The 27,215-nt window shown below is 36.9% G+C and overlaps 1 protein-coding gene across 4 annotated transcripts in view; it reads right to left on the reverse strand.

Moving 5' to 3' along the window:
• in (inturned planar cell polarity protein) overlaps window positions 1-27,215 on the reverse strand; it is a 666,765-nt gene that overhangs the window by 300,257 nt on the left and 339,293 nt on the right. For all 4 annotated transcript variants that reach the window (XM_081752327.1, XM_081752329.1, XM_081752330.1 and 1 more), the window contains exons 7-8: window positions 26,024-26,113; window positions 22,630-22,707 (exon numbers count right to left, since the gene is read on the reverse strand). In XM_081752327.1, coding sequence (XP_081608453.1) covers window positions 22,630-22,707; window positions 26,024-26,113 — 168 coding nt within the window. The remainder of the gene's footprint in view (window positions 1-22,629; window positions 22,708-26,023; window positions 26,114-27,215) is intronic.

Raw genomic sequence — 27,215 nt, forward strand, 5'->3', positions numbered from 1 at the left:
ACTAAAAGCAATAGGTTTAGCAAAGAAAATAAAGAGCGCCCCCTCCTTCTCAGTGCCATAAATCTGTCCTCGAAAAGGATGAGAGGGCTAGAAAATTTCATTCCACAGATGTGATATGGACAGAGTTTAAAAACCTGTTTTAAATGGCTAGCCCGAATTTCCCTCACGCTGCTAATACAAACAGGGAGAAGCAGAGATCGCACTGTTGCAAATCTTCACATGAAAAAAAGGGGGGAATGAATAACTTAATTGGAGGCTTTTAGTAAAATTATAAGATCATATATCGAATTCTTTATTATCGACCTGACTCTATGCAAATTTTTATAAGGATTTGTTCATTGCTTGCTGAGAAAAACACGAAAAAAGTTCCAATGTTTTTAGATAGGGGAAAACTCGACTCAGCGAAGAGGTAGCAACAGCCTTAAGGACATAAAGCCATTAGCAGCCAATGACAAGCGCGCTGTCTCTCCGTTTAGACGGTAGTGCTACGTGATTGGAGAATTGTCCATTGAGCGGCGCGACTTCCATACAAGCACAGTGAATAAAATTGAGTTCAGTTTTGTAGGGTACAAGCGTTATAGTATGAAGTCTGCAACGGTAAAAGAATTGTCAAAATTAGTTGAGTACTGTTGGACATTATTCCGTAAGATAAAGTAGATCTAACTTGGAAACTAATATGAAACAAATCGATAAGCCTTTTTTTTTTTTAATATTAATTACTCGAGTTTCAAATTTCTCAATAATTTGTGGTTCAGTAATAGCATACTATATGAATACATTTCTATATTCTTCTAATGTACTTCATATAAAATACAACGGTTGGAGGAGAGGCAATGCTCCCAGCCGACCACGTATCATTGTTTATTTTCTTTCTCGGAAAATAAAAGTCTAACCAGAGATTTTGACCAATGGAAAAAATGAAATTCTGTGACTCCCAGTTGAAAATGCAATTAAAATTGCACGATATGATATACGAATACCAATGGGCCTTGAAAGAACTGCGATTGTAGGAAAAATAATTACTATTAAATTTACCTGGAATGTAAATATCCCTTTTTGCGAAGGCAATTCAAAAATCTGCTAGAAAGTGCTGAAGGGTCATTAGGCAGAACAGGAAGGCTCATATTTTAAAATGATAAAACTGTATTTTACCATAAGATGTTGTTAAAGGGTGAGTGGGTGTTAATACGAGAAAATTCTTCCCTTGCGTACGGCACTGGTCATCATTATAATCATCATAGGTATTCTGCCATTATAAGCACGTTACTGTCTGCAACTGAGAAGTTTCCATGCTCCACTGTCTTCCGCTAATCTCTTCGTCTTCACATCGATTTCTGTTTTAATTTACGCGGTAAAAAGCCTTTTCTAGATTAATAAATACCACATACACCTCATTCCTTTCCTCTATAAACCTTTCACCAATCAACCTTAATAGTCCAGTTGTATCGCTTGTGCCCTTACCTCTCCTGAACTCGAATTGTTTCTCCTTAACTTCTTCATTTGTTCTTCCATGCAACCTTATGTTCCAAATTCGAAGGAAAATTTTTGCTGCATGAGGTATGAGACTAATAGTTCTATAATCCTCGCATCTCTTTGGGTTCGATTTCTTAGCTATCGGTACCATGATTATCTTCAGGAAGTTTTCTGGATACTCTTGTTTCATATATTTCATTGCAAAGTTGAAACAATTCTTTCTTTCCCTTACCCCTAAATTCTTAATGAATTCGATTGGCATAGGGTCAATCCATGCTAAGTGATCGAGAAAAACGGAAAATTGCCGCTCGACCATCTCCAAAAAACTATTCTTTTCATGAATGTTTAAACTATATAAGAGTACTCCAAGGCTACAATTAATTATTATTTTTTCAACATCCCATGGCGAAGCAGCGGCTGCCGCCATTTTACGTTTTCTCGATTTTAAGCGTTTACGTTGTTATGAATATATCAGCATGTAGTTGCCCTACCAAACTGAAAATTGTTGGGTGTCTCCAACTTGTGCAGAGCTGAAATTTTGATCTGTTAACATTTTTGCCTAAAACCACTTAAAACGGGTGAAATCACGGCCTATAGTAGCAACATTTTTGGACATTGAAGATATGTTTGGGAAGAGGAAGCAACTGACGTAGAGGCCTGAATTTGTGTGTGCATGTAGTCCGGGGTCATAAGTTTATACTCAAAAATTTGTAGACCTGTAGCTGCTCTCAAAGGCCAGAAAAAAAATCGTAAAGTTGGGAGAATTATGCCAATTTGGCACATTTCACTGTAATATCTCCAATGGGCCTCGATAAAAAAATTTGAAATGTTGGGAATAGTTTCTCCTTTAGTATAGCATAACACACACAAAGCGCCTTTTATGTTTTTGAGCGGAAGGTAGTCAAAATATTAAGGAATTATGTCATACTCTAGGTGGTGTTTTGTTAAGAAATTCAACTGGAAATTCGTTGTTACGACGTAAAATAAAGTAGGAAGAATGGTTAGTCCAGTCAAGGTTCTCAAGCTCGTTTCTTTCCTCTAGTTGTGACTCACTGTCTTATCGCATCCACAGCAGCACTAGTGAAGAATGCCGCTATCAGCAGGAGGCGAGAAAAGTCAAAATGTACACTTGACAAAAAGTCCGTATGTACTCATTGCTCTGCTGCTTGCTATATCCATGATATTTAATCATGTTAATTTTTGTTTTAACTGTCAAGTCATGCAGGAGACTGTTGGTGAGGAGGTGAGTCACAACTAGAGGAAAGAAAAGAGCTTCAGAACCTTGACTGGACTATTCATCCTACTTTAGTTTACGTCACAATAACGAATTTCCAGTTGAATTTGTGAACAAAACACCTCCTAGAGTATGACATCATTCCTTAATATTTTGACCCTTTTCCGCTCAAAAACACAAAACGCGCTTTGTTGTGTGTTATGGTATACTAAAGGCGTAACTATTCCCAAAATTTCAGATTTTTTTTTTTTTATCCAGGCCCATTGGAGATATTGGACAGTGAAATGTGCCAAATTGGCATAATTCCCCAACATTACGATTTTTTCTGGCCTTTGGGAGCAGCTACAAGTCTACATTTTTTTTTTAGTATAAACTTATGACCCCGGACTACATGCACACATAAATTCAGATCTCTACGTCAGTTGCTTCCTCTTCCTAAACATGTCTTCAATGTCCAAAAAAGTTGCTACTAGAGGCCCTGATTTCACCCCTTAAAGTGGTTTTAGGCAAAAATGTTGAGATCAAAATTTTAGCTCTGCACAATTTAAAGACGCCCAGCAATTTTCAATTTGGTAGGACAACTACATGCTGAGATATTCAAAACAACGTAAACCCTTAAAATCGAGAAAACGCAAAATGGCGCAGCCGCTGCGTCGCCATGCGATGTTGAAAAAGATAATTAATTGTGGTTTTGAAGTACTCTTATATAGGATAAACATTAATGAAAAAATACTTTTTTGGAGGTGGTCGAGTGGCACATGCTTGATCACTTAGAATGGATTGACTCAATATTATCTATTTCAATTGCCCTTCCATTTCTAATCTCGGATAGAGCTTTTTCAAACTGATCCCGAAGAATACTAAACTCTTTAACATCCTCGCCTACTTCATTTTCTACTTCAACTTCTAGGTCATATGGTCTATTCCTACCCTCATATAAATCCTGAACATATTCTTTCCATCTTCCTAAGACTTCACTTCTCTCGCTGGCTATGACACTGGAGACGCGTAATTATTAGGATCACCCATCACGGAAGTGAAACTTAAAATATTGGAATTTTGGTTCGTCCATACATCCGTTAATACTGAGGATAACTGTTAAACGGGAAAGTTTTATTATTTTTGGTAATACATAGCTACAGCAATTATCTACGTCGAGTTCAGTTAATGGAGCCAATCCGTTAATATCTTAACGGATAAGGACTTAGGTTTGTCCGTTACTGCACACAGTAACTCTTGTACATAAGCAAATTTTGAAATTATGTTTTTGGCAATAGATAGGTACATCAATTATCTCAGCCAAGTTCGTTAACGAAGTCACCTGTTTACAACTTAATGGATAACAGTAACTTACTTCTCTCTCTCTCTCTCTCCATCTAGAACGAAGTTAAATTTCTGAATTTTTTTTTTTTTTTTTTTTTTTGCAAAGATAGTAGAAGTTATACACCTCGCCGTTAGATAGAAGCAAACATCCTCCAACGGCTGACATCTATTGGACGAAATTGGAACTTCGAGAGCCTTGCTATTTCAAGTGTGCCCTTGGAAAATATGAGAAACATTCTTCGGCCCTACTCCCGCCTACCCTCTTACGGAGGAAATCCTCCTTTTGCTTAAGGGAAAGAAGTGAATGACCTCGGCTGTGTTGCCAGTTTGTCAATCAGTCGTAGAGAGAAGATCGTAAGCTACTTAGAATGGCTAACAAGACAGAGCACTGCGAAGGCCGTGAAATAATTCATTGTGGCAACGCTTCCGCATCCAACAATTGAAAGATCTCGGCTGCAGCAAGGAGATACTGGAAAATACATCGACAGCAGCGCTGGCTGGGACACACTTGAAATAGAAAGAATTTAGTGCGTGATTCTTTTTATTAACAGAGTTTAATAAAAACTTAATTTTTCGGATACCTAACCTAAATAAAATTAAAGAATCAGGAATTATCGTTCTAGGCTATAAAATTAAAGAAAAACTTATGTAAGCGTTTTTCTAAACAACGTTTTTAATAATAGACATATCAAGGTGTTGAACTAGTAAGGATATACCCATATAGATCTCAACTTGTAAGCAGTAATTTGATAACTAAAATCAAATATAAGTGTTATTATGAAATTACAGCACGAATACTATATTATTAGTAAACATCTTGGACAATCTAGCCTATTAGCAGAAACATATTGGGCTCTCTGTTCCTGTTTATCTAGAAATTAATAGGAAATGACATACGCAAAGAGAATAATTAATCACTTTACATCCTCTGTCAGAAAATAAATAATACATGTTCATAACGATAGCTGATGCAATGTACATATTAGGTACAGCCTCAATGATTATTATATCCCACATATGCTGTCCTGCAACAAACATCACCTAATGCAGAGTATTCTGTGGTAACTTTGCTGTCAATTTTCCCGCCTTTGTATGCTGGTTCTAGCACTAATGAGTTAACTGATGTTGTTTTCAATCCAATTAAATCATTTATTCCTCCAATTATACAACAACGACAGATCAGCGTACTGGAACAATGCTAACAAGTACACTTTCAGAGATAATTCATTTCTGTGTCTATTTCAAATATAAAATAACCATTCTTCACTAAATACAAAAGTAAGTATTATCTGTTACACTGAATTAATGAAGCAAAAAAAGTTGTATTATTCTCGTGTTAAGGCGAGGATTGAAAGAGGACTATAGTTCAACTTGTTTAATTGACAACTTTTGCACTTCAGAAATGATCTAATTTTACAGGTGGCGTATTTACAGAGTGATAACTTGTGGTGTACAACAGCAAAAAAAAGAACGAAAGGTTTTTTTCAAAAAGAAAAATAACTTTGAAGTTTACATCATCTTTTGACCGATTTAAAAGGAAACACGCATCATATCGTGAAATATTCAGTATAAATCCTAAGTGGATTTATCGATCTAGGTGATTTATGGATGTCTAAGTGGATTATTTGGGAAACTCAAAAAAAAAAAAAAAAAAAAAAAAAAAAAAAAAAAGAATTGATATGTGCATTGACACACATGAATTTCTGATTATGTTCCAACTACGGAAATGACTGATCAAATGAAACGGTAAATAATACAATTCCTTGATTTGGAGTTTAGTAGTGAGGCATAAGAGACCTACAATTTAACGTGAGATTCGAACCACATAAGCTCCCACCGCGAATCAGACCTGGATTTCCACACTGAAGGCGCGTACACAGTAGATAATAGGAGTACACCTCTCTAATATAGTATTTTAATCAATGCAAAAGTACGACAGTTCCTGATTAATGTTAACCATGCATTTCTAATATATGTACAAGTTGCAAGAATGTGCTTATACTTACATTTATTTTTTGTTTGTATCTTTGTATCTTTACTTTATTTGTATTTTGTATTTTTTTTATCTTGTCTAGTTTTGTCTGTAGCTTGCTTATTTTATTTTACTCTCTTGTCTATTTTATTTTAGAATAACGGTATCGTATTAAAATATTATGTTAATAAGGCTATTGTAGGATTGTAATCCTGTATGCCTTTTACAAATAAATAAATAAATAAATAAATAAATAAATAAGTGATACATCACATTGGGAAGCCTATGGTACGCTTCCTGAAGACTGGGTATTGCTAGGAAAGTTTGTGTGCTTTGCAAGGAAGTGTGTGACAAGTTGGTTGGATTGGAATTTAGCGTCCCTTTCGGCCATAAGGCCATATGAGACGTGGACCTCTCCGAGCAACATAAGCTCCCACTGAGAATCGAACTCAGGTCTTTGGTGTCAAAGGTGTGTACGCTAGCCATCGCGAGCACGCAAATGCATATTGGGTTGAATGAAAGATGTTTGCGTACGCACGCTGCAATAACAGATAATTATGGCTACATTTTTATAGGTTTCATCAGCATATGGCAAGTAATAAACAGGGTTCACAAAAATTATGGTTAACTTTTTTTTGTTTTTTTGTTATTTAGATTTAGGTAGAAAGTAGTTTGTTTGGCCTTAACGTCCTTATGCAACAAAGAAGTTATGAAATGCGAGACTTACAGCTTCGAGTTGAAAGATCTTACATTGTTCCCATAAGTATTACGTTTCCCTCGCACGTTTTAACTTTTTTTTTTCTTTTTTACTAATACGAGAAATCACAGTTGTGGACATTTTAAAAATGTTTTTATACGAATTTGTTAGTTCGATTTTTTAAAGATTAGAAATGAAACGAAATCTTCCAGTTTAACTTCCCACGATTATTTCCTTCAGACTAAGGGACACGGGTGATTAAGGCAAGTGAATGATGATGGAAGAATTGGTGGAATGAGAATGTAGGAGGAAACGGGAGTATCCGGAGAAAACCCACTGACACGATGTTGTCCATTACAAGCTTACTTGGCCGGGGAATAGAACAGGGACTCCACACATCCGAGGTAAGCGCTCTACCATTGAGCTACCTTTTAAAAATTACAGAAACTGATTTTCCATACATAGTTAACAACGCAATTCAACAATGTAACTTTCAGTATTCAGAGAGAAAATAGAACAAGTTCCGTTTTTATCTCCTTTCTAGTCGGTATCCCAACTTTATGGTTAAGAATGTATTGGTTTTCGAATTTTACTCTTCACCTATCAATCGTCTCGTTCATATCGCAATTTCCATCGATCAATCATGATATATTGATGTGAAAAGCACAAGTCACTGTGCACTAATAAAAGCAGAATTCCAAACGCTTGCGAATTTTGATATGTCCTGCAAGTATTTTTGAACGTATAAAAAAAGAGTGGTAGATGCAATCTTCAGTAAAATCACAAGCGTCATTCGGGGATGACAAGAAGCAACTACCCCTCCTGAGTTTGAGAAATACCTGTCTTTTAGTAAACTCTATCCTAATATACTAACAAAAAATGAAATGAAATGAAATTTCAGTTTTACGTTTCACGTTTATGCAGGCTAGGCTAAAGGAAACAGTGGTGATGAGAAACGAATGGAATGGTGGAATTAATAAAGTAGGAGGAAACGGGAGAACCCCGAGAAAACACGGTGTTTGTCCGTCACAAAGTTCACTTGGCGCGAGCTGGGACCCAACCAGGGATCCCTCGCACCAGAGGTGAACGCTCTACCAATGAACCACCGCGGCCTCAATATACAACAAGAAAACAACGTCGAGTTCTTATGTCGGTGGGCAATCTTGTTTCCTTCCCCACCAAAATCTTACCTGACGCTACTGATTCAATTACCGTTAAAAGGTAAAAAAGATTTTTGTAATATACTCAGCTGGTTGGATTTACGAGTAGTGTCTCTTTCAGCACCAAGGTTATATGAGACGAGAGCATATGGTTTAATGTAGAATCCGAGCAGTAATTGTAATACAGTACAACTTCGTTCATCCGGCCCTCTTTAATAGGGATGCATGCGAGACGAGACGAGACGAGAAATGGAAGTCTCGTCTCGTCTCGCAGCCTCAAATGTTGGTCTCGTCTCGTGTCTCGCATAAAATTTTGAATCTCATCTCGCGTCTCGCGCGGGACTTTCTCGCATGGTCTCGCAGTCTCGCATATATTCTGGGTCGAATTGTGGGTCGTGTGTTATTCTATGGCTGTTAATGAATGATGATGTGATATTCTGTCCGAAGGCAGGTATTTGACCTAAACGTCCCTTGGCAAGGTGAATCCATAGTGGTTTGCCATTGCTTTCCATGGGATGAATGTTCATAACATCCTAAGGAGACGGAACCTAGAGTTCAACATGATATCCGAACTTGTGTCCCCTCCGCTCCAACATTGTTTTCTAGCTTAGAGGTCACCAGCAATATTTGGCTCTTCTAAAATATCGTCGCCACTATCAACATTTACACGTTTTGGTCGTTTCCTTGAAGAGTGATTTTCCATTCTAAAGATGTTTTTATACCACCAAAAGTGCTTGTAGAAAACAAAAGAACTACTCACAACACAATACGACCCAATTCTTTCGGTTCGTTCGCGCTTATAGCAATGTTGCATTATCGGATTTTATCAACTTTCGCTTTCAACTTATATAGTGTTGCCAGATCTAGAAAATAAAATTACTGACAGATATGGGGCCATTCCTACCATCTCGCACCAAATCTATAGGGCCATCCTACCAAACCAGTGTTTGAATTAAATTTCCGAACTAGAGGGGGATGTTTTTGATAAATATATAGAAAGAAAATACGTATTTCATGTAAAAATATCATGTTATTTCTGCGAGCCGGGCCGGGGATAAACTTTGACGAGAGGGGATTTCCCCGCCATCCCCCAACATTAATCGCTAGCAGTAATGTGAAAAAGACAGAAACAACAGAAATATCACATTTCGCAGCAATACGGAGTCTTATTCGCTTTTCAGAGCAAAAACAGAAGTTCATGTATTCGTGCGCGCCCGCATGTGTGTGTTTGTGTCGCAAAATAAAGTCCTAAATCGATGCTGTAATAAATTTCCAAATTACAAAGCTTTTCTTTTTTAATGATGTTTGGAAACTAAAGAAGGCTTTAATTCTGAAAATCAACCTTGAATAATAATAAATCTCATAAAATGTATATTGCCCCAATCACTTTTTTGTTCCTGGAGGCATTAACGCTAAACTTAGAAAACTCAATAAACGTAAAATCACTAAATATACAATTACATGTAATTCATAAATGTTGTGAGACTGCGAGAAGTCTCGCGAGACTTAACCGAGTCTCGTCTAGCGTCTCGTCTCGCATAAAATTTTCACTCTCGTCTCGTGTCTCGTCTTGTAAATGCGAGACGAGACGAGCCGTCTTTTGTCTCGCGTGCATCTCTACTCCTTAATCCAGATCAGATTTGTAGACATTTTAGAAAACAGCTGTCGACACATGCAAATTCTGCGCACCAGGTGACAAACATCATGGCGTACGTGGAGCGTCAGCCCGACACAATTTCAACTGAACTATTAATGATAAAGCGTTTGTGTGACCGTGCTTCATTCAAACGCCAGAAGTATTTGAAACAGAAGACAATGGACCAATTCTTTGTTAAGAAATGATGTGAAAAGTTATCGTAATAAACGGTAAGTATGCTTATTTAAGGATTTGTTTTGCTTATTATCCATATTACTCGGATTATCCGAATTTTCGATTTTACGGATTTCCTTTGGTTCCTGTTAGTCTGGATAGACGAGGTTGTACTGTATACTCCCCCAAGAATTGTAATATACTTTTTTGTGTGTTGTAATTGCTTTTAATGAAACTGGCTCACTTTCCAATCAAAATTATTAGTATGCGAAATCATATGTTCGTGATATGTAAATTCTCAATTTCACATATCTAGCGGTTTTTACTCAAAAACAAAAAATCGTAAGATTTTCCTTTTTTCTTTCGGAAAAATCTGTGAACTCTAAATTTACAGTGGCTTTGCACAAGAGAGAAATTGTCCACCATCTGGACTCCAACGTGGGACCCTTGGTTACGAAAGCGACGAGTCTATCGATTTATCAACGGAGGACAACTGATAGGTTGCTCTTACATACTTGTGACTGTATAAGAGTCACTTTCAGAGGGAAAGGGGGAGGGGAATGTACAAAAGAAATCACTACAAACAGTAATACACATTATTAAAATAAATGAACAATTTCAGAGGACTACAGAGTATAGGTGATCTAACCTAGTCCAAGTTAATTAATTGAATACAGCGACGACAAGTTAGAAATACAACGATATAATTTAATTTCCATATCAATAAAAGAAGTGAATAAAGATATGAATCATTTGAGTTCACTCTGGCTTTGGACCATCCATACATATACATATGGACAAAATATGTTTGATTTCAATAAATCACATTCATGCTCCCTGGCTTTGTAATGTATGAGAAAAAAATATTCTAGATGGTTTGCGACATTAGGAAATGTCACCATGAAGTTCATAGGATTTATGACATTTTTGCTTTTAAATTCCCTTCTTTGGTTTAGACCATTTTTATTTTGAAGGGGAGAACCACCTGGTTTGAACCAGCCTGGCTTTTACGTCTTACGATTGTGCCCTCTAGGTTAAAGGAATGAAAATGAACGGTAATAATGATAAAAGTACAAAACAACATCCAAATCATGTGCGGGATCCGAAGCCGAGACAGTCAATACTTGCGAACGCCATGACAGCCGGCACATTTTATTCCACTACAAAATGTCCGTATTAAAAAATATATAACAATTACTTTCTACGAGGTCCGTTACATTAGTTTCTTCCTTAGAGTCACTGTGACCATCCTTATCACGGCCACTGTCTCTCTCTCGTCCTCAACTGACACGCTAGCACCTATCTCTAACGCTTGATATCCTTCGACCACTGTATCAATATTCACTAATAAGTACATTGCTGATCTTCAGCACAAGGATTATTGTCGCATGTCCCACACTCACGCACTAATCATAATACAACTACCTGGGGATTCATATTCATGCCAACAAGAAGAAATACTTTTCCAAATGACAGATTAGAATATACCTTGTCACTCTCTAGCACTTCCTCAAGAGTGGCTCACCGATCAAAGGCACATTAATCCTGCTACCAACTATTCTATCTTACTCGACTACTTCACTGATAACGCAGATATTAGCTAATGACCTTTCTCGCGTATTTTCTGTCCGCAAACAACATTCAGAGTAAGTTACTCACCTTTGGTCTCTTCTTTCTCTGTCGTCAATTACCACTTTTCTCTTACTCGCAACTATTCTGCATGTAAACACATTTTTCCTTTGGTCGGAATAAACCCCAGAGTTCTCCAAGCTCGAGCTTTGTGTCATACTGGCGAGTCAAATAGAGTTTCTGTACGTCCTTCTTGCATATTACTTCTCAACTCACAATAGTTACTACAGAATAGTTAACACAAGTGACTTACTAGTTCAGTGCTATTTCATACGTCACATGACGCACTTTCTCTTTTACATTGTGAACCCAAATTCAGGATGGCCACTTTCAGTATGGCGTCCATGATTCCATATAACAGATCTTATCATGCATCTACTACTACACATTTACCTTCATTTCTGCGGCCATTCACGAGCGGAACGAGTGATACCTTAGCTTTCTGTGTTGCTGGGACCTACGGTCAGCCATATTTCTTTCGGCTTTTATGCTTCCCATGTTGCCCTCATCCGGAATTATTTGCGTACGTACATAGTTTCACACCCTCTTTCATATCTGATACATGTCGTTCGGAAATTCGCGTGCCCCATTCGTACTTTTACCTGGTAAGAAACCAGGAAAAAGAGAAATACTTCACAAAAATGATCTTTATCAGAGAGGCCTCAAAATGTTAAATGTCACTTTACCTAGTGGATACTTCCAGCAGAAATTTGAACTAATTAACAAACTATAAAGGTAACCAAGAAAATTCTGTCGATTTTTCACCCACTTCCTCCGAACATCGATATGTCCCCTAAGACGTACCTGGAAGATCAAACATAGTCCCCATCAGCATCGACGACCTTCTACCAACGTTCTGGAAAGACATGGATTCCATCTCGGTAGAAATTGATCGGCCGTGAAGCGAGGAAGGTATCACGTGCATTTTGCACCTTTACTAGGATTTGAACTGGCGTCCTCTAAGATGATTGTCCAACGAATGCAACACGTGATAATCGGACGATGCAATGTCTGGGGAGTATGGCGGATACATCAGTGTTTTCCATCCAAGGCGTAGAATGGTGTTCCGGGTCGTCCTAGCCACGTGGGGCTTAGCGTTCTTCTGTAGCAGGAGGACCTCTTTACGATTCAGAAGTGCTCGCTCCAGAGTTTTGAGTTTTTCTTGAATACGGCTCAACTACTGGAAGCACACAGTTGCATTATCCTCTGATCAGCTGGTAGCAAATTCCGATGTATACAGGAGGATTTTCTTCTGGTGCAGTGCTGGTTTGGAACCGGTTCATGGGATGCTAACCAATGATGGCGGCGCAGTGGGGCTTCGTACAGAACCCACTTCTCATCACATGTCAACACCCTGTTCAGAAAAAGCTTCTCTCTCAGACCAGACAGCGAAGAAACACAGGTGTCTGCTCGCGTTGCTTTCTGGGCAGGAGTCAAATTATGTGAGACCCATCGACCCAACTTGTAGTGCTTCCTAAGTTGTACGAGGCGCTGTCGAACGGTTTCTCCACTCACACTGAATTGTAGTTGGGTTGGAATATTTGCCTCAGAATCTTGTTCTCAAATACTTTCAGTCTGCATCCTCCCCTCAGAGTAAACGATTATGTTACGGACAGAGATTCTGAAATTAATATTTCCCTTTTGTCCAAATTTGATCTTTAATCATTTCATCATTTTTAAAATTATTTAATTTATTTACTTGTTTATTTGACAGTTAAAAACATACTCATCTCACGCTTCTGCACACTTCTGAAATTTAGATATCTAATTTGAAAACTTGCATTCACGTAACTTGTACAGTTACTTTCGCACCACCTGAGAAATTCACCATTTTCACTTTATTGGTTTATTTTATTTTATGTAATGCTTCAGGATATAAAAAAAATACTGGAAAAGAGTGTGCTTTCTCCATTACTACTTCTCATTAAAGATGATGATTTATTTACTCTCTACACTTTATGACTTTAAATAATATCCTTTAAAAAGTCTTAGGTGCATGCTTGTGTTATGCTAATCGAATTTAACGACAATAGTTATTACTTGTTTTCTCAAGACCATGGCTTGTATGACCTTCATACGTTCTTTCTGGCTGCCTTCCTCATTAAAACCTTACATGTTTTGCGCGAATTGTCAAATCATTGATTATTTCCTTTTATTAAAAATGATGATGATGTACACTCATGTCTAAAATTATTGTCGCATGTCTATAAATATGTTGCTGTAGGAATATAATTTGATAACGAATTCGTCCGGTATTTCTTATAATGTTAGTATGTGTATAATCGTTAAAGACATGTATGTGGAAAATTTCATATCAAAAGAGCAGTAAATAAGAAGAATAAAACGAAAATAAAACTTTCTTGCCCATTTAGCAACATTTTGTTTTATTCATTGTAATTTTCGTATTTATAATTCTTTTGCTCTGAAATTTACCACAAATATACATTTCCCGATTATACATATAGTATTAGTATTAAAAGTGCCCTGCAAAATCATTATCAAATTATATTCTTAGAAGAAGACAGTTATAGATATGTGACAATCATTTGGACATGAGTGTACATTGGTTATCAAATTTATGGAGCAAAAAATGGAGTCAGAAAACAAGAACTTTTAAAATCAATAATAATAACAACAAATCGCTGTGAAGAACAGAAAAAAAAAATAAAGTTAGAGCTGAAGCTAGCCAACTGGGTCAGAAGTAAGGAGTAATCCTGGAACAAATTCAAGTTCTTGAAATGTGAAGGAAAAGAAGCCAAATGCAACGAATTACGCCATGTTTTTCAAATTCTCTATTTTTAAACAAAGAACGGCAATACTCATTTTACTTCTTCCGTTTTGTGTTTCTCCAAAAAAGAAGTGTTCCAAGTACGGTCAAGGACGGCAGCATGAAACAGCCATACCATTTTCTTCGTAAAGTTTCACATGTCTCCAGAAAGCATTATTTATCCACTGTACTGGAAATATGTGAAAGTTAGGAACTAATTCAGAAACAGCAACCCAAGTTAACAGTTTCCGAAAACAAGAAAACTATTCGCTAAAAAGGGACAAACGAAGGTTAAAAGATGAATAAATGAATCTGAGAAATGCAAATTCCGCAATAAGTAATCGTCAACAAAATATACAAAACAATTAAATTGAGAAGATGATGAGCAAAACAGAAGCCTTCAGGGCAGATACACAAGAGATGCACACCGGTAGTTTTAGTAGCAAACTCTTCTAGAGACAACAGCTTTAGAAAACCAAGGTGGAAATATAAAACAGAATTTTGCACGATTTTTGAACCTGTAGGGTTGAGAATATGACGGCCTATGTTATCCACTACACTTCACCACTAATCTGCTAATTTTCATAAAAAGAACTTGTCAATTCTGCCTAATAATTACTTAAGAGTTACAGTTCAGTTAAAAAAAGCTGACGTCTGAGACTTGGACAGAACACATGGTGCGCTGGAAGAGCTGTTGCCAAAGGCTTTGGAAGAAACGAGGCAGCAGCTCTGGCAGTAAACTTAAAATGTTTAACAAAACATACAATTCTATAATTCTAATAATATTATAGGACGACTTCTATGATTAGAAAAAACAACAACAACAACAAAAAAAAAAGTTCTTGGAATGAGAGAAGATTCAGCATTCAACTACTGGAAACAATGTATTTAATGAACATCGTAAAAGAATACTGCAGTGATTGGCAAAAGAAATCCCCTTCGTTTAGTTTTCAGCACGTGCAGCAGCTACTTGTATTTGTCAAATGCTAGCTTTCCTTAAATCCACAACAATAACTCACAAAGATTGTGTGTGTTGCGGTTAGTGGATTTTCATTAAGAGAGAGAGAGAGAGAGAGATTCTATATATAAAATTGAACTGATAACGTTTGGGAGGTGAATCTACTCATAAAAATAAGACAACAATGCTAGTAACCATTTACTCAGAATAATTATTTTTAAAGTTACAGGCTGCCGAAAGCATCATAAATGAACTTCGGATGTGAATATCTCCAAAACTACTTGTCACTGAGCTGAGATGACATGTTATTATCTTTGACTTGAGATCTGCTCTAGCCAAAAAGATAAATGATTCAGAATCTTTTACTAGCGGCGAAAGGGATTCTCCCACAGGAAGCCGGAGATTCCCGCATATTTTGTTATAGTGCGTCCAGTAAGAGAACGTCTCTGGCAACTCGCAGTGACATTGCCACTACTCGCGTGTCAAGGTTTTTTCGGTGCAACTGTAGTGACAATTTAATTAATGCTATAAGACAGAGTGATCGTGGTTGGTAACACTGGTATCAAAGTAGGGGCTGCAATGTCCCACCGCATGTGGTAAGAAACGTCAGAGACCATCACTTGTTGGCCGTGCTATAGGATAAGCGATTTTTATTCATGACGTATGGAACAACATCTAACCAAGTAAAAAGAAATCGTTGACAGAACATCGATATCTTGGTCAGAATCAAGATGGCGAAGGGTTTTTGGTATGTTGTGCGTGGTTCGTCAATATAAAAGGAAATTATGGTAGTTGATAAAATGAAATTAAACAAAAACTTCAGTTTAATTTCTCTTGGTGATACCATGTGGGTTAAAGGAGACTGATATTTATGGTATTTAATGATTCTGAAAGAATTAGCGCAATGGCAATGTGCGAGAAAATGGGAAAATACCTCGAAAAAAAATATGGGCACTATTTCTCAAATCACCAATTTCACCTGACCTGGTACTGAAAGTGGGATCCTTTGCAGTAGAGATGAACGCTTACAACTGATTCAATATGCACCCCTTCTTTTCCTTCTCCGTATTATATGATGGTTGACAACGCATGGGTGGTGCTGAAACATGAAAGCAGGTATGTACGGTGGTGTAGGTCCTGAGAGTCTGAACCCCCCCCCCCCCTTCTCGAAATCACAACTTTTCTGTACATACACTGTAATGAGTGATTTTTTACAAATTTTAATATAATTTATCCTCACGAGCCCACGAAACTTTGGACCCCCTCCCAAAACAAATTTCTGTATACATGCCTGCAAGAAAGCAACACAAGAGATTACTTAAGATAAATTAAAAAGGGTGTGTTAAGGAGATGGACATATCGAAAAGCGTGGGTAAATGAACTTTCCAGACGAATGATGGCAAAGACGACAAAACTGCACTAACAGGCCCACAAGGGAATATTATGAGCAGATCAAACTTGTAAATGAGTGCATGCTACACCGTCTAAGCCATTGGGACTTCACTCCGTAGAAGTCCCTGAATGATATTGTAAAGTTGCGTACCTGTAGAGGTGAAACTAGTAACACCTCAGAGACTGTGTTGAAATTGACCACAATTGGTCTCATTATATCGATGGCATCGACGAATCTGGTGTTGCCTGGTATAGTCACATACGACTGACATTTCTGAAATCACCATATCACCTGCAATTACAGGTGAATGAGGTGCTCGCGTGTAGCGATAGGTGTTTCACATACTGCATGTTTCATTTCTCCTCACAGAATGAAGTCCAACTGAGTGATGTCAGACAAGCATAGTGGCCTAGGCATAAGCCCACTCATACCAATTTAACACTCTGCAAATATTTGACCTAAGAAGTTTCTGACAACCACGTCAAAATGTGCAGGTATGCCGTCATGTTGGAACCACATTCACTACCTAATTACTGATGGCACATTCCGACAAGACGTCAAGTAGGAACGTAAGCCAATTTCAGTCACAAAGCCAGGTAGCAAACAAATAAGGACCAATCAGATTGTCATGCACTCTACCACACCATACATTTAATGATAACGTTTTGTCGATAGTATTGCAAAAGAATAGCATATGGCTTTCAACATTCATACATGACTTGTGCCTGTTAAATATATATGTCCTTGTAAATATTATATCGTTAATCCATACCATAACTGGAAAGTCCGATACAATAACAGTTTGCTGAAGAAAACACTGTCAAGATGCCTGACGATAGGAAAAATCTTCCTACGATAGATACGGCACCGAGTACAACTTGAATGGGTGCATCATTTCCTTATTGATGATGCGCCAAACATTCACATAGTGAGTGTTTAGCGCTCAGGCTACAACGTGTGTGTTAGTCAGGTCGAGCCGGTATCGTAGCAAGTACATTCACTTCAAAATCATCAGTGTGTACTGTACGAGGTCATCCATGTTTCAGTCGAAGCCAAAATAAATCCTGTCTAATTCGAAGGCAAACATCAAGTTGAAAAAAGCATGTATTGCAGTAACCTCTGACTAAGGAACCATTCACTGTATCAGCACTTCGCTTCCCGACTGTTACCTCGTGTCTCTCCATAAATGAGGTGCATATCTGTCAGCTTAGACGCAGAGTAGTCCGCCATTCTGACTACCGTAGATTTTCGTATTTTACAACAGGAGATCCAGAGATATGCAACATTGCCACAAATAACAGAGATTCACTGGCTAACTGTCCTTTAACTTTTCTCACAAGCTGACCGCTAAAGAGAACGAGGAAGAAGGAGAGCATGTGAAGTCACTGATAGAGAGTTCACTTCTGCTGCAAGGAACCGCACTTTCAATATCAGGTCAAGTGAGTTTGTGGTGAATCGTGTCCGTGTTTTTCAAGAAGTATACTCACATTTTCGTTAACATGGTCATTGCGCTAATTCTTTCAAAATCATGAAATATCTGTATCCTTTAACGCACATGATATGATCGTGAGACATTAAACGGGATTTTGTATTTTTTTCATTTTATCAATTACAATCATGCCCCTTTGTAGTTATGCAACCAAGCACGACGCATCAAAATTCCTTCGGCATGTTGATTTTGATGAAGATACCGATGTTCTATCAACGAATTTTTGTCACTAATTGCACCTCATTCTATGTGTCATGAATAGGACCAGCCTATCCTAACGAAAAATCCGGGAATCCACTGCTTCCTGTGGGGAATCCATTACGCCCCACTAGAAGATTCTGAATTATGCATTTCTGGATAGAGTAGATCACAATTCTAAGACGATAACATGCCGCCTTAGATGAATGGCCAGTAGTTGTGGAAATATTTACCTTCAAAGTCCATGTTCTCACGCTTTGAGTAGCCGGTATCTCAAACTAAGCGATTCCGAAGATATGTTTACAGGTTTCTACGAGTAGATTCCCCTCCAAAGCATTCTCGACTATGCACATTAACAACATATATATATATATATATATATATATATATATATATATATATGTGTGTGTGTGTGTGTGTGTGTGTGTGCCTATGTGTGTATTTAACTATCGCTTGCAACTATTCACTTTGAAACCCTACACTCGATCGATAAGCAAGATTGAACAAGGACATATATTTCAGATTCCTATTGTAAGGATAGCAATTGCATTTTTTTAAAAGTTCGTTCTACTTTCTGGACTGTACATTTAGTGATTTTCCAAATAAAAGAAAAAAGGCACCTTTGGCACCGAATCAAGGAAGTTTTCATAATTTGCACTGGGGGATAAACTTCATGATCTCTGATCTGCGTTGGCACAGATTTTATCGTTGGCTGAGAGAACGGAGAGAGACCATCGAATACGAGTAAATGGAATGGACATTATTCACAGTAGAGGCGATCGTAAAGGGACTGGGAAAGAATGATCACAAATTTTGGAAATGGCTTTTACACAATTTTACTATAACAGATTTCCAATTAATGTTCTCCACTAAAATATGCATTTTTCTTCTGTCTTTACAATTTGTTTCCAAATAGTTACACGAAATTAATTACCTTTTGTCGAAGGTTAATTTCTTTATGACGCATTGAAATAATCCCTCTTGCAGTATTTACCCTTTTAGTAGAGAGCATAAACGTGTTAAATCAAAAAGGAAAGAAAATGATAATCCTGTCATTCAATTGCTTTCACCTCATTCATAATGACAAACAGCTAAAAATGGAACCATTCATAGTATTTTGTTTGACTTACTTTCATCTTTAGCTTGTTCATCATCTGACGATGAGACAAATAAATTAACAAGGCTTGATCTAAAAGTTCTTGTTGGGTAGTTATCTGCAGCACCGGGTAGGAAGTGTTTTCTTATGTTGTAATTGTCAGGTCAATCGAAAGTAGTAAAGGATATAGTCTGTGTATTTTTACTTAGTGGAATTATATTCTGTGAAATGTAGGATTGCATAGTTGAGTTGTATTTACATTTCGGTTCAGTAAAAGGCGCGAAAATATGAAACAGTTGCGTATCACGCATATTTGAATGTCATTAGAGTTGTGTGTAATCCTTTGCACTGTATGTCGCAACAGAAGTATCTCTATAACCTAGTTAACAGACATTTCATATTCAACTATTGATACAACATTCGCTTGGTCCTATTAGACGCGCATGATCGCAGAGTTGAGTTCTGCTGAGAAAACAAGATTTACAGTGTTGACTTCATATTCACACTAAAAGTACTAATGAAAAACAGGTCAACATGAAATACGTCCCCAAGTGTCAAAATTTTTACTTCTTATACTTGCTGTGAAATTTTAATTGTAATTTCCTCAACACTCGAAATATGTTCAGCTTGATAACTTGGACATAGGGCCCTTAATGAAAATGAAATGAAATCTTTAAGTTTTATGCCGGTTAGGCTAAAGGAGACGGTGATTATGAGAAATGAATGAAATGGTGGAATGAAGAAAGTGGGAGGAAACGGGAGAACCCCGAGAAAACCCACGAGCACGGTGTTTGTCCACCACGAAGTCCACACGGCGCGAGCTGGGAACGAACCAGGGACCCCAAGCACCGGAGGTGAACGCTCTACCACTGAGCCACCGCGCCCACCATAGGGCCCTTAATGAATGAACGACTGATTTGGATAAGGGCTCATGTAACAAATTAAAATACACATGAGGTATTATTTAGTTCTTGTACCATAGCTTTGAGATATTGTTCTTTTACTTGGTTTGTATGGACACAGGCTTATCTTTATTACGTCACATATTTTAATAGCTTTCGTTTGACCTTATTCAAAGGAGGACATTTATGCAATTAAATTAATTTTAAAGAAAATCGTACAACACTTCATCCAACACTTTATCCAAATCAACACTTCATGCAACAGAATCCTAAAGGTTAAGAAGAGGTGTCTCAATGGCAGAGCTCCCGCCCCTAGCACGAAGGGTATGTAGTTCGATTTCAGGTCATATAAATTTTCTGTTCATTGCAGCGTGCTAGGTATTTCTAGAGTACCTGTAGTTTTTGTACATTTATTTTATTCCATTTACACTTTCAACACTTATTCGTGTCTTTCAGCTTACAAGATACAAACATTACACTAAAAATAATAATTATTACTACATATAAATATTACAGTAAAAAGCTATCAACCAAAATTACTAACCGTAATTTTGTACGGTAACTGTAATATATATATATATATATCGTGTAGTTTAGGAATACATTGTGCTAGTAGAAAATCTTCCCTAATGGACTAAAACTTTTCCATTAGACAGACGATAATGAGAGCTCGTGAAACGCTGAGCAGATTTTCAAGAAGACTTGAAGAAACTTCGGAACTAACAACAATCGCTTTCTTCTTTTTAAATATTTATTCTAAAAGTCATTGAACATATGGTTTAGAAAAACCTTAATTAAAAATTAATTAAGAAGAGTAATTACCCACAATTCTTACTTCATCAATTCTAATATTTGTAAAGTTATTTTCAATACTGTAAAGATTACAATTAAAAACTTTCTATTCTTTTTAATTCTACTTGAACTTGTTCCAGAACTAATAAAGACACTTAGCTGCATGTTAACGGTTTTAATTTCAACTCTGTCTTTAAGTAAATGAAAACTTTTGCTCGTAAAGTATTTCCAACAAAATTTTACTAATGCTTTCAATTACAAACACATACACACAAACATGCCTAGCCTATCCCGTATACATACGAGGAAACACAAACTGCTTTATGCAGAGTCGTTGTGACGCGTGATTAGTGCCATACTAAAGAGTTTGAAAAAATGAAAATGAAATGAAATCTTTGAGTTTTACGTCCCACGATTATGCCGGCTAGGCTAAAGGAGACGATGATGATGAGTAATGAATGAAATGGTGGAATGAAGAACGTGAGAGGAAACCGGAGAACCCCAAGGAAATCTACGCACACGGTGTTTGTCTACCACAAGGTCTACTTGGCGCGAGTGGGATCGAACCAGGAACCCCAAGCACCAGAAATGAAGCTCTACCACTCAGCCACTGTGACCCTCCACTAAAGACTATCCGCCTTATGCAGAGGAGTTTTGATGTACGATTAGCGTGATACTAAAGGTCTGACAACTGCAGGAAACATGTTCGTCTAACTCTTTAGTATGGCACTAATCACGCACCAGAAGGACTCTGCATAAGGTCCTATATGCTTCCTGCAGTAGTAGTCCTTTGTATGACGCTAATCATACGTCGAAACGACTGTGCATAAGGCCATCACGTTTATTTAAATCAGGGGCATCTAAACTTCGTTGTAGTTATTTATTACACTAAATATTAAATTTATGTCTCAGAATATGTTAAGAGAAAAAAATGATACTTATTCTTAGAATGCTAAATCAATGTAAAAAAAAAAAAGTACTCCTTCCCCCTTATCATTTCGCTATATAGATCAACATTGGAATCGGAAGTTGTAGTGAAATTCTATCACTTCTGATTTTATTAGGGAGTTAAGGATGGATAAGAAAACATATTCTTGGAGGGCTTAATCGGTTTCAGGAAACCGCTTCTCGCTATTTATTACCGTTTTTTTCTCTACAGTGACCAATGTAAAAAATACGTTTTCTACAACTCCCGATTTGAATATCATCTCCATAAACGATGTTGGTTCCAATTTTTAAGCTTCTGCACCCTGACCAAAACTGATGGTGTTCCATCAACTAGTTCTTGAGATTTTTGTCTTCCGGACAGACGAACGGGTACACGTACATAATCAAGGGCGCCCATCAGGAGGGGGAAAGGTGGGGCGCTTGCCCCCCTAAGAGAAAATTGTACTAGGGAATATCGAAAACCCAATAGAATTTTTACATTAGTTACAGCAAAATTTGAAACTATATTTGAAACGTCGCTTATACTGGCCCCCCTTGGAAACCACAACATGGGCGCCCTTGTACATAGTAACTTAAAAATCAATAAATAACTGCGTCATGTTGACATAGCAGGTGCATTTGACTATTTCATAGGCTACTCTCAAATGAGTGGACACAATTCATCGAAGTTTCGCATGTATGTTATAAAGAAAATATAGCTACTAGATAGAACAGGTGCTGCTTTGTTCTAATTTTGCTTGAGATTTTGCACTTTTTATCAGCAGTACCAAGTGTTATGCTCCACTTACCTTGACAATGTTTGATAGTTAAACTCTATTGCACGAACAAGTTCTTTCGTTAGCATTAAAGCCTCCAACAGCGAACACCTATAAAACAAAGATTAATTACCCATCAGTGGTGGTTTTGTGGTGATAATAATAATAATAATAATAATAATAATAATAATAATAATAATAATAATAATAATAATAATAATAATAATAATAATAATAATAATAACTCAGGAAATAACATGAAATTACTAAGTACAATCTGATACAAAATGAAAAAAAAAATTGCGTTCAAATATTAAGGGTAAATTTTGAAGGTTCACAACGGAGAAGAGTACTAAAGACTGGTGCTACCGCTCATGCAGACTTCTGCTAAGCCATATGATATGTAGTTAGGTGATTCGTAGTCTGCACATAGATTTCAATCGGAATTCTTTTTAGTCTTCTAGACTGAATTTTTTCTACTTCTTACTAGAAAAAGTCAGTCAATTTCCTTCTGAGCTATTTGATATTAATTACTCTGTGCTCATTGTATGAGTTTATCCGCCCTCCACTTGCACTCCTACACAGGGTGTATCAAAGCTCAGGGTCATAGACCAACTCCCCATTATAAATAAAGATTCGCAAAAAATGCAAAGAAAGGAAAGTTTTGGAAATAGGAAATTTTCAATCTAAAATGGAGAAATTTTTCCAATCGCACAAGCTGTTTGGGCTACACACTGGTAAAACGCGCTATGTTAAATAAAGTTAAGCAAGTTGTTCGAACGAAACATAAAAAAGAGATGTAAAGATGATATGGGTTACGTGGACATTCTTGTGTGAGAGAACTTAAGCCTTGAATGAATCCGTTTCCCAACAATGTTGTATGGTTGGTATGATGTGGGCCCACAGGAAAAGCCTGGTAACTGACAATATTGTTTTTTTTTTTTTTCATTTAACATAGCGTGTCTTACCAGTGTGAAACCCAAAAACGGCTAACATTTTAGATTGAAAACCAACTATTTCCAACAACTTTCCTATCGTTCTATTTTTTCTTATATTTACTCATAACGGAGACAGCGTTATGACCCCGGACTCTTGATACACTCTGCCTACGAAGTCAAGCTCGTTTGTTTATCCTCTATACAAATCTACAAAATATATTAGTTTGAAATGAATTTTTGAACATACAGTAAAACCACAATTATCAGCAGAATTGGGCGGCAAGGGCAACACAGACAGCGAAAATAGCGGATACCCGAAAAAGACTAAGAATGAAATATAAACACGGAAAAAATATTTCAGCATAACAACTATGTTTTATAGTACAGAAAACAATTAAACTTTTAAAATATATACAGTACAGAAGAAATCTTTGCTGTACGTTTAAATCACTTAAAAAAAAAAAAAAAAAAACAGCAAACAGAAAACAATACTGTACTGTAAACAAGAAGTGTTGAATTATGCCTTTTTTTCCCTACAAAATCAGTCATTCATTTTGGAAATACAGATTTTTACAATGCAATTTATTTTTATGTTCTATAACATATTGTACTTATTTGCATGAGAAGTGTCAGTCAGCAGCAACTACTTATGAACATAACTGAGAGCGACTGAAGCAGGATTTAAAAAAGAAGAAAAAAAAAACTGCGGTACTCGGGAATAATTCGTACCGCAGAGGCTTTTTACTCTACTTAGCACTTGGTTTGTACCGGGTTTATCATGTTAAATTTACTTACATTAAAATGTGTATCCTAAGACGGGATGGGATTTCAAACTTTATGTCAAAAATAGATATATTACAAACTCCTCAAGTAAGGCAGAAGAAACCTGGTATACGGACTCCTTATTTAAAATAACCTGAAGCATATACAACCGTTTCCGAAAATTCCGCTTTTAAAGGGAAGGGTCTGTACGTATAATATTTTAATTTCTCATTTTGTGTTCATAAACTAGTTTAAAATAAGTTGACCAAATTTAGAAAAAAAAGGAAAGAAAAAAGCGGGACACTCGGCAAACTGACATAATTTGACAATCCACCCAGGTATAATCAGTTATGTCGTTACTCACGCTAGTGAGCAAAATGTAACCTATTTTCTACCCGATTATCGAAGGATATCTAATATCAAAACACGGAGTTTACTATGGAGTCATCTGTTTGAAATATATAACACTATTTTACAAAATTTCGAAACCTCTCTAAACGAAGACTCAGCTATGGAATTTAAGAACACGTAATTACGAGGCAAAAACAAGACGAGAAAAGGTATTTTGCGTTTCGTTTGGATTTTTCTCGGGACATCGGAAGACTTTCTGAAAAAAAAGGGGGAAAAAATCCCGTTACAAATGCAGTTCTGGTCACTTAATTTAAAATCAATTTTTAAATATGTTTAGAACTGGGATGCAAATAACCACTCGCCCACTCATCGGTACGGGCGAATATTTAATATCATAGCGAAGGTAAGCAAATGATTTCTATTGTGAGATGTGGGCTAGTAGCTTTTTTTCTTGGGCTAGTAAAATTCTGTTGCTTATTTGCATCTCTGGTTTAGAACTTGAGTTAACCTGGGTTTTTATCATCACACGTTGTTCTAAATGAGTATCCTATGGGGAAAAGGGTATTTAAAGTTTTCAGAAAGAATAACAACTGCATCGCATGAAATGAATTTTTGAAAATAGATAGTGCTTGGGATGACCTCAGATTTTATAATTTAATTTCAATTCAAATATGAACCCTAAGATGGAAAAGGGGATTCAAGTATATCTTTGAAATATTTACCAAGTACCTATTTTTCCCGTTTCAAGAACGAATATTTCATCGAGGGTTTTGCAGGGGTTTCTAAGAAACGAAGTTCACGTGGGTGACCAATACAGAATTTAACATTAATAGACGGAAATGAAATGAAATCTGTGAGTTTTACGTCCCACGGTTATGCCTGTTAGGATAAAGGAGACGGTGATTATGAGAAATGAATGAAATGGTGGAATGAAGAAAGTGGGAGGAAACGGGAGAACCCCGAGAAAACCCACGCACACGGTGTTTGTCCACCACAAAGTTCACTTGGCGGGAGCAGGGTTTGAACCCGGGACCCCGTGCACCAGAGGTGAACGCTCTACCACTGAGCCACCGCGGCCCAACATTAATAGACGGAACAACGTTACTTCAATGAACCAAAACCGATTTTATCACATTATCAACTTCGATTTCGTCGGAATATTTGGTTTTTATATCAAGTCAAAAGGTTATTTTTTTTTTTTACTTATTTATTTTTGAAAATCAGAAATCTCTAGATCTCGTACCTGGAATAGTTACTTTCAGGAATTCACCAGAATCTATTTATACCAACCGGTTTCGTTACTGTTAACAACCCTAGTATTAACATTTGAACACTCCTTCTATAATATTAGATACTTCCTACAAACATTTTCTTACCTGTTGTCAGGCACCGCTAACAGAAGAACGTTCTTTCCTTCGGATGTGTACGTGACATGCGTCAGCTGATCTCGAACAAAAACAGTCGAACTGAAAATAAATAAATAAAATAAAGGATGCCACAGTACTAAAAACATGAAAACGGCAGTTAAAGCAGTTATCAATGCAATCGTTACTTATTATTACTTATCTTGTAAAAGTAATGCTACTCAAAATGGTCGATTCAAACCGACATTTTCCAACTGCGGAAAGCAGATGCTAGTCCATGATCAGTGGATGGAATCGACTATAATACAGTTATTTTATTGCAGATACAGGGTGTCTACTAAAATTTCAAAATGAAATTTCGTTACCTTTTCTTTACGAAATCATAAAATTTTGTAACATTCAAAAACTAATAACAGCACCTATATTCTTCAGCACTTATATTTATCCTCTTATCTCTACTTTCAAAGGCTGTTCCTTAGAGTGAGAAAAGGTTGGTATTTTCTCACAGTTGAATAGATTGATCAGATGCGTAAGTGGTTTCAGCGATGCGATGCCATTTGCATCGCCACTGCTCAATGATGTCAGCTGAAGAACAGTCTCAAGAGCGCAATTGTATGTGAATTAGGCCGAATTTTCACGCATGCGATAGAAGCGTACTTTGCTTGTGATTTGGTAGCGTCTAAAGCCGACAATAGACATTTTTGGCGGTGAATTTTGATTTTATACAATAAAATTTTCCACTTACTGTCCGTACTTATATTCGTACAGATTTTTTTTTTTTAATCGTGACCCTAAAGCTAAATTTCTTGACTTTCATGACCGTTTTCTGATTTCGTGACTTTTTCATGACTTTCGTGAGCGATAGACACCCTGATATAGACTTAAATCCAGTTATGTATATCATTTAATATAAGCTGCCTTTTCTTAAAAAATAAATAAATAAAAAAGACTCTTGGTAGAACCGTAGGAGTCGACTACATAGTAGAGACCTTCACGGGACGGGACTCTATTATTTCTTTAGGCCGGGCCGACACTGATTTCTCTTCAGGTCGGGCTGGGTTGGGGCTGATTAATTGCAATTCTTTAATAATTATTGACATTCGTTGAACAATAATTAGAATAAAGGCAAACGTTGAAGAAGTGTGCCCGTGAAAAATGTTACAAAATGAAACTTCGAAAATTTATCGGGCCCGGGCCAGGCTTG

This window comes from Thermobia domestica, chromosome 3 (assembly GCF_964235325.1).
Source record: "Thermobia domestica chromosome 3, izTheDome1.hap1.1, whole genome shotgun sequence".
NCBI lineage: Eukaryota > Metazoa > Arthropoda > Insecta > Zygentoma > Lepismatidae > Thermobia > Thermobia domestica.